The 16,411-nt window shown below is 38.2% G+C and overlaps 1 protein-coding gene across 1 annotated transcript in view; it reads right to left on the bottom strand.

Annotated features, from left to right (window-relative positions):
• LOC115222484 (phosphoinositide 3-kinase regulatory subunit 4) overlaps nt 1-16,411 on the bottom strand; it is a 95,468-nt gene that overhangs the window by 26,790 nt on the left and 52,267 nt on the right. The window contains exons 18-26 of the mRNA XM_029792714.2: nt 15,548-15,594; nt 13,183-13,284; nt 11,934-12,068; nt 9,502-9,639; nt 8,133-8,309; nt 6,854-6,910; nt 4,639-4,682; nt 2,970-3,119; nt 1,263-1,311 (exon numbers count right to left, since the gene is read on the bottom strand). Of these exons, the coding sequence (XP_029648574.1) occupies nt 1,263-1,311; nt 2,970-3,119; nt 4,639-4,682; nt 6,854-6,910; nt 8,133-8,309; nt 9,502-9,639; nt 11,934-12,068; nt 13,183-13,284; nt 15,548-15,594 (899 nt within the window). The remainder of the gene's footprint in view (nt 1-1,262; nt 1,312-2,969; nt 3,120-4,638; nt 4,683-6,853; nt 6,911-8,132; nt 8,310-9,501; nt 9,640-11,933; nt 12,069-13,182; nt 13,285-15,547; nt 15,595-16,411) is intronic.

Here is a 16,411-nt window from a genome sequence, read left to right as displayed (position 1 = left end):
AACAGTGCTTGCAGGTGGGGGCCTAGTTAGTCTTTGGGTCAAGTAGTCCAGCCTGCTCAAAAGGACCCTGAATAAGGTTTGTTTAAAGATGATGAGTGAGAAACAACCATGTTTCCAGGGGTGAATTATTCAAACTCCAAAGAATCCCTCTCAGCACATAGCTATGATGCTCCCCAACTACTTCGGCTCATGATCAGAGATGCACATATTGTGAGCCACTAAGGGACATGCTCAACTGGTTAAGGTTGAGTAACTGGCAAGCAAATTTGTGGTATTGAGCAGAATATTAGCTGATGCCCGTTATTATTGATAATAGTTTTAATAGTAGCATGTACACAAAAATCACACACACACACACACACACACACACACACAGACACACACACACACACACACATTAACCCTTTGACTGTGGAAATCAGATATATCCACTCAAAAGTTCTCCACCCTTAACTGGTAAAAGCTTTAAGAGTAATGAAATCGAAGTATGTCATGTTTGAAACTATTTTTTTTCTTTAAGGTTTGCCAAGTTTATTGAGGCATGACTTGCAGAAAATACCAATTCTAGTTTTTTGGTAGATATTTAACATCATTACTGGAATAACCATGAAATTTTATTTCACAGTTAAAGGATTAATTTGGCTACAAACTAAGCTACTTATCTGATAACAGCCAACAGATTACCTCTCTTATGACATCGTCATGTGCAGAAACTATCTTTTTACATACCATTTGAGAATTAATTCGTCTTTTATCATTGTTTAACGTCCGCTTTCCCTGCAGATCCAAAAAATGGGATGTATGTGACACTACACACAAAATAATAAATTTTTTTGCCTGAAAATATTAACAGCAAATTCCTCTGAATTTTTTCAGAGCAGCAAAGAAAGTCTCATGGTGTTTGTTTACATTGACCTTGGAATATCAGAAAATACTAATGAGTTTTCTGGGTAACAATGTCTGTGGTCACAACTCACACTGCTGTGACGTGTGTGACAAAAATGGATATCAATACCTGGTCAAAGATGAACCATTTCAAAACACCTTTGCAGGTATATAGTAATTCTTCAGGACATTTTAAAACATTTTTAAAAACCTGTTTTGGTTCAACTTTAATGAGAGTTGATATGGTTTGTTAAGATAGTTTTTTTTTTTTATGTTAGGAAAAAAAAAAGCAAACTAATATAGAAGATAGAAAAAATAATAAAAAAAGACTTTAAAAATGTGATTAATATAAAAGATAAAATTTTTGTAATAGTTACCATAGCAACTGCTGAATTATCTAATTGGGGACTTTTTTTTCTTCGTGATCTATAGTTGAATAGAGAAAATAACAACATTAAATATTATGCGTATAATTAATAAAACAACTTTAATTAAAAATGTTGAGAAACTTAAAATAGAGTGTAAATATCTGAATATTGAATAAAATATCTGATAACAAGGATAAACTATAGATATCATATTGACAGAATATTTAGCAATTATATATCTGATAGCTTGGTGCCTTGCTGTACTCAAGAAGACCCATACTCTGCAGCGGAAGTATTAAGACCAGTCCCCCTGGTGGTGAGGATTGATCTGCAAGAGTCCTGCTCCGGTGCCACATAAAAGCACCTGTGCAGTACTATGTAGAAGTGCCTGTGTGGCACCATATGAAAGCACCCAGCACATTTTGTAAAGTGTTTGGTGTTAGGAAGGGCATCCAGCAGTGGATGACATGCATAAGATCTGGTCATCAAATCTAAGTAGAGACTTCAAACTTGAAATCTTCAAAGCCACAGTCGAACCAATTATACTATATGGCTCAGAAACCTGGACGTTATCAAAGAAGCTTGAGAGGTGGTTGGATGGAACCTATACTCTCCTCCTTATGAGAGCTCAAAATCTCTCGTGGAAGCACCATCCAACCAAAATGCAAATATATGGGAAACTACCACCTGTATCATCTCTTGTGAAAGGTAGAAGAGCCCAGTTTGCTGGACATTGTTGCAGAGCTGAAAAAGAAGTAATTTCTACTCTTCTCCTCTGGAAGCCATCTACTCGCAATACCAGAGGGCGCACACTCTCCTACCCTGATGTAATCTCCAGGGATACAGGCATCCAGCAACAGGACCTCCGTAATGCTATGATGGACCGTGAAGTCTGGCGTAACATAGTAAATGATGATGAGCAGTGGAAACTATGCAAAACCAGACTGGAGTCTGGTGCAGCTCCTCAGCTTACCAGCTCTGGTCAAACCACCCAACCCATGCCAACATGGACAATGGACGTTAAATGATGATGATGGTTATGATGTATGGCAAGTGACAAGACCTGTAACTCAATGGCTAACAGCGACACAGAATAAGTTAAATTTAGTATTACAAGTTGTTGTTTTTTTAACAGTACTCACAATACTCAGAAAAGTGTCATCTGCTGTCTGGTGGTGTCGATTTACAACTAAGTAGACTCAGTTAATTGACAGTTAAATGTCCTGATTACAGACAATACATTGTCAGGATATGAACTCTTGATCTTTGGTCTGATTGCTGGGTACCTTAGCTGCACATGAATTTATGTTCCTAGCTATATATAGGTAGGATACATAGTAAATATGTCAAGAAAAAATATACAAGATTTGATATATAAAATATATACAGTAAGTATCTGAGAGTCACTTTATACAAAGGATATTCAAACAACAAACTTAACATGACCAATTATCTCATCTCCATCATATTATTTTCAGCATTAGCATTTTTCATTATGGCCATAACATTTGCTAATTCCCCTCCAGGGCCTTCATTTAACAATTGTTATATTATTAAAACTTGAAATAGAAAATGAGGTGGCCAGAATATGAACAAAATATTGGATGGGAGAGAACAGGATAAGGGTACAGATTAGAGGTATGGAGAAAAAGGTAGCAGATTGAACAATATACCTAATAATCCAAAAAACGAAAAAGAACTAAAAATAATAGATACCTAGCAGGGGAATTTGGTGTTTCTGTTCGGGTATCTTTAGGTTTGAAGAGATCAGCATGTCTTCGTGTAAATGTGTTACCTAGATGACGCAGGTTCAATTTTCCTCGTGAGCAGTCATCATCTATTTCAGCAAATACTGCTTCAACAGAACTACAAATAAAACAAACGGTGATATTTAATTGATATATGTTTAATGATTATTTTAAAGAAACAACTCCCTATAAACCTTTAAGAACAATAGAACTGATGGCAAGTGAACAGACACAACTTGGTGCAAGCAGTAAGAAACTCTAGGGAGAGCTGTACAGCAGAAAATCTTCAGAGAAGATGCTCCCTCTCTTCTCCCTTAAGCAAGTGTTTTAGGCTCTTAACTCCTTATACTCTAAGGTGGTCAGGCACATCCAGGTCATGGGCCCCTGGATACTGTGCTGCTGCTACATGCAGTGCTATTGTCTACAATTAACCCTCTTGGATGGCTAAGGTGCCACTGATTCATATACATATATGTTTGTTCCTCTGTATATATGTGTGTGTGTGACCTGAAGCCAATGGCACCTGTGCCGGTGGCATGTACATAAAAAGCACCCACTACACTCTCGGAGTGGTTGGCGTCAGGGAGGGCATCCAGCTGTAGAAACTCTGCCAGATCAAGATTGGAGCCTGGTGCAGCCATCTGGTTCGCCAGCCCTCAGTCAAAATCGTCCAACCCATGCTAGCATGGAAAGCAGACGTTAAACGATGATGATGAATCAAAAGACATCAGAATTTAGGATAAAGAACAACAAAAACAAGTAAAATAGTAAACATTCACAACTGTGTGGTGAAGTTCACTTGGCAACCATGTGGCCCTGGCTTTGATCCCCCAAAACATGGCATCTTAGGAAAGTGTGTTTATCGGTAGTGCCAGGTTGACCAATATTTGTGAGTGAAAGCTAGCAGAAGGAAACTGTATGGAAGAGCCTTATGCATGTATGAGCTTGTTGCATATTTATGCATGCTGTGCATATATGTTTCGGTGTTTATGTATAAACTGGTGTTTCCAAAGGTAATTCAATAAAATAATAATCAATAAAAAAAATAATAATAAAACAGAAACAAGTACAAGGAGCAATATAATTGATTAAAGAAAAAAAAAACTTCGAAGACAGTGCTCCAGTATGGCTGCAGCCCAATGACTGAAAATTGGAGAAGAATAACAGAATATAAAGCAAACAAATATTTTTATGAAAGTAATATAAGTAATAGGCGCAGGAGTAGCTGTGTGGTAAGTAGCTTGCTTACCAACCACATGGTTCCGGGTTCAGTCCCACTGCGTAGCACCTTGGGCAAGTGTCTTCTACTATAGCCTCGGGCCGACCAAAGCCTTGTGAGTGGATTTGGTAGACAGAAACTGAAAGAAGCTCGTCGTATATATGTATATATATATATATGTGCGTGTGTGTTTGTGTGTCTGTGTTTGTCCCCCTAGCATTGCTTGACAACCGATGCTGGTGTGTTTATGTCCCCGTCACTTGGCAGTTTGGCAAAAGAGACCGATAGAATAAGTACTAGGCTTACAAAGAATAAGTCGTGGGGTCGAGTTGCTCGATTAAAGGCGGTGCTCCAGCATGGCAGCAGTCAAATGACTGAAACAAGTAAAAGAGTAAAGAGTAAGTATAATTAAACTTACCTGGACCGAGACCTGTTGAGTTTCAATATGAATTCTTTCATGGCCTATGAAGGACATAAATATAAGAGACAAATTAATATAAAGAAATAGTTAGTGGTTGTGTGATTAAGGCAGAGCAGACTCTGAAAATCACAGCTTTCTATCTCATTACAGTTGGAAGTACATATGATGAGGTGCTGAAAAATCCCTGGCTTTAACTCTTTAGCATTCAAACCGGCCATATCCAGCCAATATATTTAACCTGTTTTATATTGAAACTGACCAGAGCTTGCCTCTTACCTCAGCCTTACCATGTCATTCTAAAATTAAAAAAACCACATCACTGAAATCTATAAACTACAAGATAATGCATGACTAATTCATATCAATGTGAATAAATAAGCCTCACATTTGACAGAATAATCTGAACACTAAAGGGTTAAGGTTGTCGTGAAAGGACTGGTTGAAAGCTCAACCTTCTGAGTTCTTTTTACAGGGCTTAGAAAAATTGAAGGACTGCTGCAATAAATGTGTGAATCTGAGGGGAGAATATGTTGAGTAAAATCATAATCAACTGATCCTCCTGTATTTTCTTTTGCCCAAAGCCAGAGACTTTTCAACACCCCCTCATACTCATAGACAAAGAACATAATTTTGATTTACACTGACAAGCCTAACACAAAGTCCTGTTGTTGTTGCAGTGTAGTAGTTTGTGTACTTCAATGACCCTGTGTACTATGCCAGCTGAGTACAAGCTTCTGGTAGTCCTCCAATGCTATACAGGTCAAAGGATAGAGACCAAACTAATATTAGTACCTATTTCTTTACTGCCCACAAGAGGCTACACACAGAGGGGACAAACAAGGACAGACAAAGGGATTAAGTCGATAACATCGACCCCAGTGCGTCACTGGTACTTAATTTATCGACCCCGAAAGGATGACAGGTAAAGTCGACCGTGGCAGAATTTGAACTCAGAACATAACGGCAGACGAAATACCACTAAGCATCTCGCCTGGCGTGCTAACGTTTCTGCCAGCTCGCCGCCCTAATATTAGTACCACAACCTACAGGTAAAAAGGGGTTTGTGTAGGGCCAACACACCTACCTAGAACAAGGCATAGTAATTCAAAACCAACAAGACTTGGGAGAGGAAGACCTTAAAGAGAACCCTCAGTTAAGAAGAGTGGAGAAAACTTGCAGATGGTCTTTGTTCCATAGCGAGTGAAAAGCTTAAGAAAGTAACATTGACAGGTACAATATTGCACTCTAAGTTTTGGTTGCTATCCTACAGTTTTCTTTTCAAACCTAGAAATATCATAGTTCCAGAGCCTCAGCCATCCACAAGAACAAGACCCTTGAGGTTGAATGGCTTTTTGGGCCCATCACTTTCTCCTTTCTTTCAGGGTGGTGCATTTGCCATTTTGTCTGTTGGAACTGTAAAACATCTGCATGCTTTAGTATACTTTATGTCTCAAAAATATAGTAAACAACTGATGAATTGTTCAGTTACTGGAGAGAAATGTTTCTTAGAATTTTATATTTACATTGACTTTATATAAAAAATACATAAACTATTTAGTTCAGTTCTATATTTAAGAAATGAGGAATTATGTACATTATTTACATTTGACAGATATTTGTCCTCATCTTGTTGCTGATATACCCTCCAGCCTTCTTCAGGTGTCTTGGGGAAATTTCGAACCTGGGTTCTCATTCCTAAGGTATTTTTCGATGTTGTTGTTGTTGTTATTATTATTATTATTGTTCACTGCATAGTGGTTAAGAGCACAGGCTACTAACCCCAAGATTCCGAGAACGATTCTAGGCAGTGACCTGAATAATGATAATAATAACATCGAAAAATACCCTAGGAACGAGAACCCAGGTTAGAAATTTCTCCAAGACACTTGATGAAGGGTGGAGGGTATATCAGCCGAAACGTTGTGTTAATAACAAACAAGATGAGGACAAATATCCAACAAATGTAAATAATGTACATAATGAACTATTTAGTTCTATTTCAAAGTTGCATGATTTGGGTTTGTAGAGAGTGAGAAAATTTGTTGAGTGAAAGTTCATTTACTAAATACTGAACTTACAAGAAAAGTAAAAAAAGAGAAACTAGGGAATATTAAATTCTAAACTGCCTAATGAAAATAAATTTTCTGATATGGATTTTAGAGTTAATTAAGAAACAGACTAAACATTCTAACAAACTTTAAGATGTACTTACAAGCAATTTCTCTTCAGTTAGTTCACTCATTCCAAGGGAAAAGAGCTTCCGAAAAATCTGTAGAAGAATAAATATCAGATGCCATATTCATAATCTTTTCAGCTCGTCATTATAATTTGAATAATAAGGATCAGATAAAATTTGTTGAGGTAGATTTTGTTTCTTGGTTAGATGCCCTTCATGTTGCCAACTTTCACCTCTTTCCAAGCAAGGTGTTATTCGCTTCTGAATTGACATGTTTTTGCAGAACATTGGAAACAAATCACACTGCTTGTATGACAGTGACACACACTTACAACTACCATGTAATATCAAGACAAAGAGGCACACACACACACAGACACACATTCACTCTCATAGACTCACACAGGGCTGGCTTCTCAGTTTTCGTGGCACTGCCACACCCTCTACCCAGATATACATAATGTCATCATCATTTTAATATCCGCTTTACCATGCTTGCATGGGTCATTAGGAGTTTATTTGAGGTAGATTTTCTACAGCCGGATGCTCTTCCTGTCACCAACACACACCGGTTTCCAAGCAAGTGGATATTTCCCCGAGGCCAGACATATTTTCATAAAATATTGGAAATGAACGACACTGCTTATATAAGAGTGACACAGAGATATAGGTAAACAAACATACATACACACATATATGATGGCTGTCTACTCATTAGATGAGCCTGACCATCAGTGAGAGGTAGTGCCAGCAATGTCTGTGCAAGACTTTTAAGCCAAGTGTAATATGCACAACACCACAATGACTCTCACTAGTAAAATCAAGGAACCCAGAAACAAGCAAAGTGCAAGACATCTAGGTCATGTGTGTGTGTGTGTGTGTGACAGGTTTCTTTCAGTTTCCGTCTACCAAATCCACTCATAAGGCTTTGATCAGCTTGAGGCTAAAGTAGAAGACACTTGTCCAAAGTGCTATGCAGTGGGACTGAACTTGGAACCATGTGGTTGGGAAGCAACCTTCTTACAACACTGTCATTAGCTGGGATCATCAACCTACTTCTATAATAACTCTTCTTCACTACAAAAAAAGTTCTTCAATTTGAGAATTGAGAAGATAATAATGACAACTCATAGGAAAGAAGGATAGCAAATTGTAAAACCATTTGCACCAATAAATAAATCATTTCCCCTGTAAACACAGAAAATAGATCTATTTATTAGGGGGCAAAAAAACAGCAACAACAACAAAAAAAAATGCAAAAAAAAAAATGTGTGTTTTGTGTTTATCACAACAATCAGATAATAGAAATACTTACGGGAGACATATTATCATCTAAGTCAGGATATGGTGATTTATGGCCCCGCCTCATTGTTTTACGATTCTCACTGCCTTTCAATAAAACATCGTATATACCGTCGACATTAGGTGATCGAACGATATAGTCAAACACAGCCCGGGGTACTGATTCACCAACACAATTTAACAGAATATGCTGCAAGAAATAGTAGGGAGAAGATAAAAGAAAAAAGGGTATACAAAATAAATTATGCTTAAATAAAATGGCTAAATATGGTTAGTTACAGAATGAGGAAATACTCAGAAAAATAGTCCAAGAATTATAAATATTTTCAATTAGAATTTGAAATAAGATGTTCTTTGAGAGTTTATATGAGATGTTATAATTTAAATCCTGCTTAATTGTGAGACAGAACTTAGAAACAGGATACTGCATCATATGTGCACATGCAATTTGCAACCAATACACAAAAGAGCACTTATCTAGCATAACATAGCAATTACAAATTATTGTTATTGAAAATAATCTCAAAGCCAACTGTTTTCTGTTAATTAGAAAACATAACAGCTGTAACAAGTTTGCTGCTGACTTTTAAAAATCAGCCAGTGTCGCCCCAACTGGCCACCGTGCCAGTGGCACGTAAAAAGCACCATCCGATCGTGGCCGTTTGCCAGCCTCGTCTGGCACCTGTGCCGGTGGCACGTAAAAAGCACCCACTACACTCACGGAGTGGTTGGCGTTAGGAAGGGTATCCAGCCGTAGAAACATTGCCAGATCAGACTGGGCCTGGTGCAGCCTTCTGGCTTCCCAGACCCCAGTTGAACCGTCCAACCCATGCTAGCATGGAAAGCGGACACTAAACGATGATGATGAGGATAATGATGATGTGTTACTATAATAGTTATCATTTAATTTCCCCACAGTTGCAGGGTGTTGGTACTGATAACAGATATAAGAGATATTAAAGTGAAGTATAGCAGAAGAGGTGAGAGATAACTGGAGGCATAGAAAGGAGGTAATTGGTGAACATAATGTAAGACAGGATGATAATGAGAACGCGGGATGGAATCTCAGACAGGGTGGTATCAATAAGGGTTGAACTGTGAACAAGATAAATCTATCTTTGAAGTTGTCATTGTTCATAAATTGAAACAGAGAAAGAGATGATAAGAGTGTGTGTGTAAAAAAAAAGTGCTGGTTGGTTGGTGTTAGGAAGGGCATCCAGCTGTAGAAACCCTTCCATAACAGACACAGAAGTATGGTGCAGGCTTCTGCCTGGCCAGCTCCAGTCAAGCCATCCCACCCATGCCAGCTTGGAAGGTGGATGTTTAATGATGACGATGATGATGATGATTTCATCAGTAGAAAATGCTTGAGAAGTACTTACTTTTTGGTCAATATGAAGGACACTTTGTTTCAGGAACATTCTAACTCGAGGTATTAAGTTGCAGTGAACATCTGCAACATTTAAAACATGAGCCACAGCAGTAATAAAACCTATTGCTCCTTGCCTTACCCATATTCCCTGAAAAAGAAGCAAGAATTTATATTTAATCATGTTGAAATCACAAGGTGTTGTTAATTTACTGATTAAATTAAGAGCCCAGATAGTATCCATATAACTTCCTCACAACTTCTGTCTTAAAAAAAAAAAATCCTGATTCTATCTTAAAGGAAAAATATGATATAACAGAGTTCTTTAGTCAGAGAAGGATTTTTGATAAAACTTTCAAGAATGTTGACAGAAAGGGAGGAGAAAACCAGAGACCTGTTCAGAATTTCTCACAAAAGAATGGACTCTGTTAAATACACCCAAAAGTCAGGTTGTGGTGTTAAACTGGTCAGCAGATTAAGTTCACAACTGAAAGATAGTTACAGACCATACAATGGGTTTCTGACTTTATAATTTTTACTCACAAGTTTTGAGTCACTTGAAGTTATGGGTATAAGAAACTTGCCTAAAGTGCTAGGAAGTGAGATATGCTCATCTAGTTTGGTGTAATGGCAAGTATGCTGTCAGCAGTGATCTGTTGTGCGTCTGGTAATAATTCCTAACAATCAGTGATTTGGTCTGTTCTAAGCAATGAAGAGCAGAAATGCTTTCACAGAAAAATGGAAATCAAAGACATCATTTGCATGACAGTAACATTAGTTTACAACTATCATGCGATGTCAAGGCAAAGAGATAGTAATGCATGCACAACAGGCTTCTTTCAGTTTCCATTTACCAAATCCACTCTCGAGGCTTTTGCTGGCCTGGGGCTATAACAGAAGACACGTTTCTAAAGTGAATATATGAAAAGTAAATGGAAAAATAACAAAACTGGCAATGAAGGCCAACGTCAGTAACCCAGGGATTGCAGAATTTTGTTTTGGGCTACAACAGCTGTGAGATTCATGTGGTCATCCTCTGAATCTGTTGTTGATTGTTGAGCTGTATTTTAGCTATTGAATTGACAGCTCAGTCTGTCTAGCCATAAATCGATGTGACTCAGAGCTACAGTTCACAGCCATAAGCAAACTGAGCTTCATGTAATTGATGCTAACTAATTGTGTTGAATTCAATAGTGTGCCATAGGCTGGAAAGGTGATCAGTATTGTTGTTGTTGTGTAGACGGAAACTGAAAGAAGCCCGTCGTATATATGTATATATATATATATATATGCGTGTGTGTGTTTGTGCGTCTGTGTTTGTCCCCCTAGCATTGCTTGACAACCGATGCTGGTGTGTTTATGTCCCCGTTACTTAGCGGTTCGGCAAAAGAGACCGATAGAATAAGTACTGGGCTTACAAAAGAATAAGTCCCGGGGTCGAGTTGCTCGATTAAAGGCAGTGCTCCAGCATGGCCACAGTCAAATGACTGAAACAAGTAAAAGAGTAAAAGAGAGATACCATCCATCCTGATTTGAGCAACTTAATATAAAACAGTTTAAAATAAAAATAATTCTTTCTATTAATGGCACAAGGACTGAAAAATTTTGGAGGATGTAGGGGGGGGGGGTGTAGTTGATTGCATTGACCACAGTGTTTGACTGGTATTTATTTTATTGACCCAGAAAGGATGAAAGACAAAGTCAGCCTTAATATTAATAGACAAATCAAAACCTACGGATGGTTTTAAAATAAGAGAAAACCAGTTCTTGGCTGCTGCTGCCATTGCCACCACCACTTCCACAATCACCACTTTATGTGCCAGTACAGGTTGGTAAGAGCGCCATGTCATGCTTGTATGTCTTACTAGCAGTATCGCCCGGCGTTGCTCGGGTTTGTAAGGGAAATAACTATATAAGCATTTTTAGAGAGTTACTTCCCTTATATAACCCGAGCAAAAATCATAAAAAATGCGGAAAATGATGGTAAATTTTTTTAAAATTGTAGACTCATTGTAGATGCACACTAATACCCAGAAGGGCTCGATATGAATGACGACTATAAGATACCCGCTTTTGGTTAAACTGCACCGCAAAATGTGGGAGTAGCTAGGAATCTAAATCGGAGGAGACAGAGTCTCACACACACAACTTCAATTTTATATATAAAGATTTATTGGAATGGTTTCTTTGACTGGATGCCCTTTCTAACACCAGCCACTTTATAGCTGTGTCTCACTGTAGCAACAACACTAAAGAACTGTTGTTATCTTTACAAGACTATTTGGTCCTCTTGATGCTATTGTGCCTCTGTTCATTTACTAACTATTTTTACAAATACTTCATGAAAATAATTAGTTAATTTAAATTATTTTCCCTTACATTATGATGTTAAGAGAAAAAAAAAAAGTAGTTACCAAATTAAGAAAAATTTTTCAAAATACTTACAGGATGTGCTAAAAATGGTACAACTTCCTGGATGAAATCATAAAGCATAATCTTCTGAATAAGGCCCAGTTCTACTAGAGCTGATAGCGCTCCTAGAGATCTATAAATTACAAACTCTTCACTGTCACTAAGACCCTAAAAAGGAAGAGAAATAATAAAATAAATAAATAAAAGGTATCAGTAGTTTAATCCTTTAACATCCAAATTTCTTTCACAAATGTAAAGTTTATTTATTCACATTGTTTTCAATAGTCGCGCATTATCTCGTAGCTTCAAGATTTCAATGAAGCGATTGTTTATTTTTAGAATGACATTGTAGGGTAGATGTGGAAGGATATATCTAGGCAGTTTGAACATAAAACAAGTAGTATATTTGGACTGGATATGGACAATTTAAATGCTAAGGGGTTAAAGTGTACATTAGATGTGCACAGTCTTGAAAAAAAAAAACCATGCAACTATAATTAAGAATTATAGTTGTATAAACACTTTAGCATTCAGATTGCTCTGTCAAAAGTAGAATATTTGAGCTGGTAGTTGTGATCCCTGATGCCAGCGCCGCCTTGACTGGCTTCCGTGCCAGTGGCACGTAAAAAGCACCAATCCAATCGTGGCCATTGCCAGCCTTGCCTGGCACGTAAAAAACACCCACTACACTCACGGAGTGGTTGGCGTTAGGAAGGGCATCCAGCTGCAGAAACACTACCAGATCAGACTGGAGCCTGGTGCAGCCTTCTGGCTTCCCAGATCCCAGTCGAACCGTCCAACCCATGCTAGCATGGAAAACGGACGTTAAATGACGAACGACGATGATATGGCTGGTTTAAATGTTAAGGGTTAAGTTGTTTGGATCTGGGGGTTCCTACTGGCTGAAAGGCTTATGGTTAATTGGTACCATCACCTACATTATACAAAAATACTCAACTCTCATCAGCTCAGTAGGTCTAGCTGCAAACAGATGTAAGCAAGCTGAGCATTGTGTATTTGATGCTACCAGGTTGTACTGAGTTTGAAACTGCACCACAGACTGGTGACATTTATTATTGCTGTTATTATCTACCTTTCACCTGTTCTAGTAGAGCAGAATTACAAATAGAAAGAACCCCAATTACAGCTTCTGAAGACCTTTGTTTGCTAACAATCATTATCATTACCATGTCAAATCACAGAAGAACAAAGGACAATTTTTTTTTATAACTCAATTCTTGCTGTTAAACTACAAGGGCATCTTGTCATCCATGTGGCTTACCTGTTGTATGAGTGGTTTCAAAACACATGAGCTTTGCCATCCCACGTAAGCAGCTACACCAACAACATTCTCAAAAAATGAAGCCCTTAACTGCCAATCAAGCTGAAACACAAAGAAAAATTTTGCAACGTAACATTCTTCAAAATCATTTTAAATACAAGACTTTAAAATTCATAGCAAGCCAAAAAACAAAAAAAGGAAATGCAAATTTCTTTGTATATAAGCAATGTCATTCATTTCCAGTCTTCTGTACAAAATGTGTCTGGCCAATGTGATATGTTACAAAATAAATACAAATATTTGAGTGTCTGTATATGTGTATATCATCATCACCTTCATTTTAACATCAACTTTTCCACAACTGCATGTATCAGATCAAATTCACTGCGGGATTTTCTATGGCCAGATGCTCTTCCTGTTGCAAAGCAAAATAACGTTAAACCTAGGCCAGACATAGACAACTAGAAATGAACACCTTTGCTTATGTACTGGTGATGCTCATCTACAACCATCATTTGATGTCCAAACAAGGGTACATACGAACACATACGAACACATACGTATGTATATCTATATTCCGCCCCGACAGGCCTCTGTGTCGGTGGCACATAAAAAGCACCATCCGATCATGGCCGTTGCCAGCCTTGCCTGGCCCCCGTGCTGGTGGCACGTAAAAAGCACCATCCGACTGTGGCCGTTTGCCAGCCCCATCTGGCAGCTGTGCTGGTGGCATGTAAAAAGCACCCACTACACTCTCAGAGTGGTTGACGTTAGGAAGGGCATCCAGCCGTAGAAACATTGCCAGATCAGACTGGGCCTGGTGCAGCCTTCTGGCTTCCCAGATCCCAGTTGAACCGTCCAACCCATGCTAGCATGGAAAGCGGATGCTAAATGATGATGACGATGATATATCTATATCCACACACACACACACATATATTTATACACAAATACACGAGTTACTTTCATGTTCCATTAAAAAAATTTCACTCACAATGCTTTGGTAGGCCCAGGGCTACAGTTAAAGAAACTTGCTTAAGGTGTCATGCAGTAGGATTGAACCAGAGACTTCATGGTTGGGAAGCAAGTTTCTTAAACAACCAGTAATGTCTGCCCTGTTGCTATTTACACCATATGCCTAAGTTATAGTGTGAAATTTCCTATCAGTCCACAGTATTTCATAGATGTACACACATCCTTTCTTTGTGTTGTCTGTGAAACTACTTCCACCTGTGAAGTAAGATCTCGTTTCATTATAGTGTGGTACTTTTGAATGTTTTACATCCATTTTTCCATGCGAGTAATGGTTTGAAGAATACATATATCTGAGGCCTTGTTTAACAGTCATCAATCCGTTTTTTGTTGAGGAATGCCACGTTTGAAAGTATTCTATGTTGAGCCATGTCGAGTTTATTGAAATAACATGATCCGCAGAAAATACCAGTTCTATTTTAAATAGATATTTGACATTACTGGAATAACCATGAAATTTAATTTTGAAGTTAAAGGGTTAAAGAGATGGGCACACATACACACCACATAGGCCTGCCACTCTTATCTAAAATGTAATTCAATATTAATAATTCGCCGGTGCACATAAAAAGCACTATCCATTCGTGGCCGTTTGCCAGCTCAGTCTAGCACCTGTGCGGGTGGCACGTAAAAAGCACCCACTACACTCACAGAGTGGTTGGCGTTAGGAAGGGCATCCAGCCGTAGAAACACTGCCAGATCTGACTGGGCCTGATGAAGCCTTCTGGCTTCCCAGACCCCAGTTGAACCGTCCAACCCATGCTAGCATGGAAAGCGGACACTAAACGATGATGATGATGATGATGATGATAATCATAATCTCTTAGCAGTTGTTCTTAGCAGACCAACCAAGAAATTTAGTTTCTTCTTTGTTGAATGCTTCCTTTATGGTGATGCTGTTGATGACTCTGTCTCTGTAGACCAATTCTTGCATAGAAGAATTGATGGCATTGACTGCATGGTAATGTTGGCAGAGGACAAGGTGAATTTTGTGAAGCCTTTCTTTCCTGTTGTTTCGTTTCTTCCTTTTCTCTTCTGGTCGCTTTCAAGTTTTTGGTTCCGATGGTGATGGAACACTGTCACTTGGTACAGTCTTAAGCCTGTGTTTAGGCTCAAGTCCAGTGGCCTTTAGTGTTGCTTTGAGTTGGTCTTTGTATCTTCGAAGAGGGCAATCCCACAGTCTTTTCACTGAAGTGAACTCACTGAATGAGACTTGGTATGGTAACCTTGAGCGACTATACAAATGCTATTTAGCTGATAACATGTTTTGATTACTGAATATAATTTACAGGTGATATGTATTGAAGATTGTAAGCAAGTAAATAAGGCTTACCTTGTCATTTAGGAATGTTATCATATGGGAAAGAAGGATATCACTGGCTGCAATGAAGAAGTCACAAAAGAAAATGTAAAACACCAGTTGAAGTTATTTATTATTATAATAATAATAATAATAAAGGTATGTGATTAGGAAGAAAGAAAAGTCGAGAGATATGACAGGTTAGCTTGGGAAGTTAAGAAGTTGGGGTCAATGAAAAAGGTAGCAGTAGTACCAATAACTGTCCGAGCTCTGGGAATAGTGAGAAAAAATCTCAAGAGGTATGTGGAACAAATAGGGGCTGCAATAAGGGTGGAACACTTGCAGAAAACAGTACTGCCTGGAACCACTTGAATACTCCAGAAGGTGCTCAAAAAATAAGAGGTGTTACCTTAGTTCACTGCTAGTCTCTAGCGTTAGAAGCTGTGCAAAGGCAATGATAATAATAATAATGATGATGATGGTGATGCTTCCAAATTTTGGCACATGGCCAGCAATTTTGGGGGAGGGGGTAAGTCGATAACATCAACCTCAGTTGATCAACTGGTACTTATTTTATTGACCCCAAAAGGATGAAAGGTGAAGACAACCATAGCGGAATTTGAACTCGGAAAGAAGAAGAAGAAGAAGAAGAAGAAGAAGAAGAAGAAGAAGAAGAAGAAGAAGAAGAAGAAGAAGAAGAAGAAGAAGAAGAAGAAGAAGAAGAAGAAGAAGAAGAAGAAGAAGAAGAAGAAGAAGAAGAAGAAGAAGAAGAAGTAGTAGTAGTAGGAGAAGAAGAAGAAGAAGAAGAAGAAGAAGAAGAAGAAGAAGAAACGACGACGACGACGATCACCACTGAACAATATACAATACAAAATCTACAGAATCACCAATAGAATA

This window comes from Octopus sinensis, linkage group LG20 (assembly GCF_006345805.1).
Source record: "Octopus sinensis linkage group LG20, ASM634580v1, whole genome shotgun sequence".
In the NCBI taxonomy this organism is placed as follows: Eukaryota; Metazoa; Mollusca; class Cephalopoda; order Octopoda; family Octopodidae; genus Octopus; species Octopus sinensis.
Note: the sequence above shows the minus strand (reverse complement) of the source record. Positions and strands in the feature narration are given on the sequence as shown.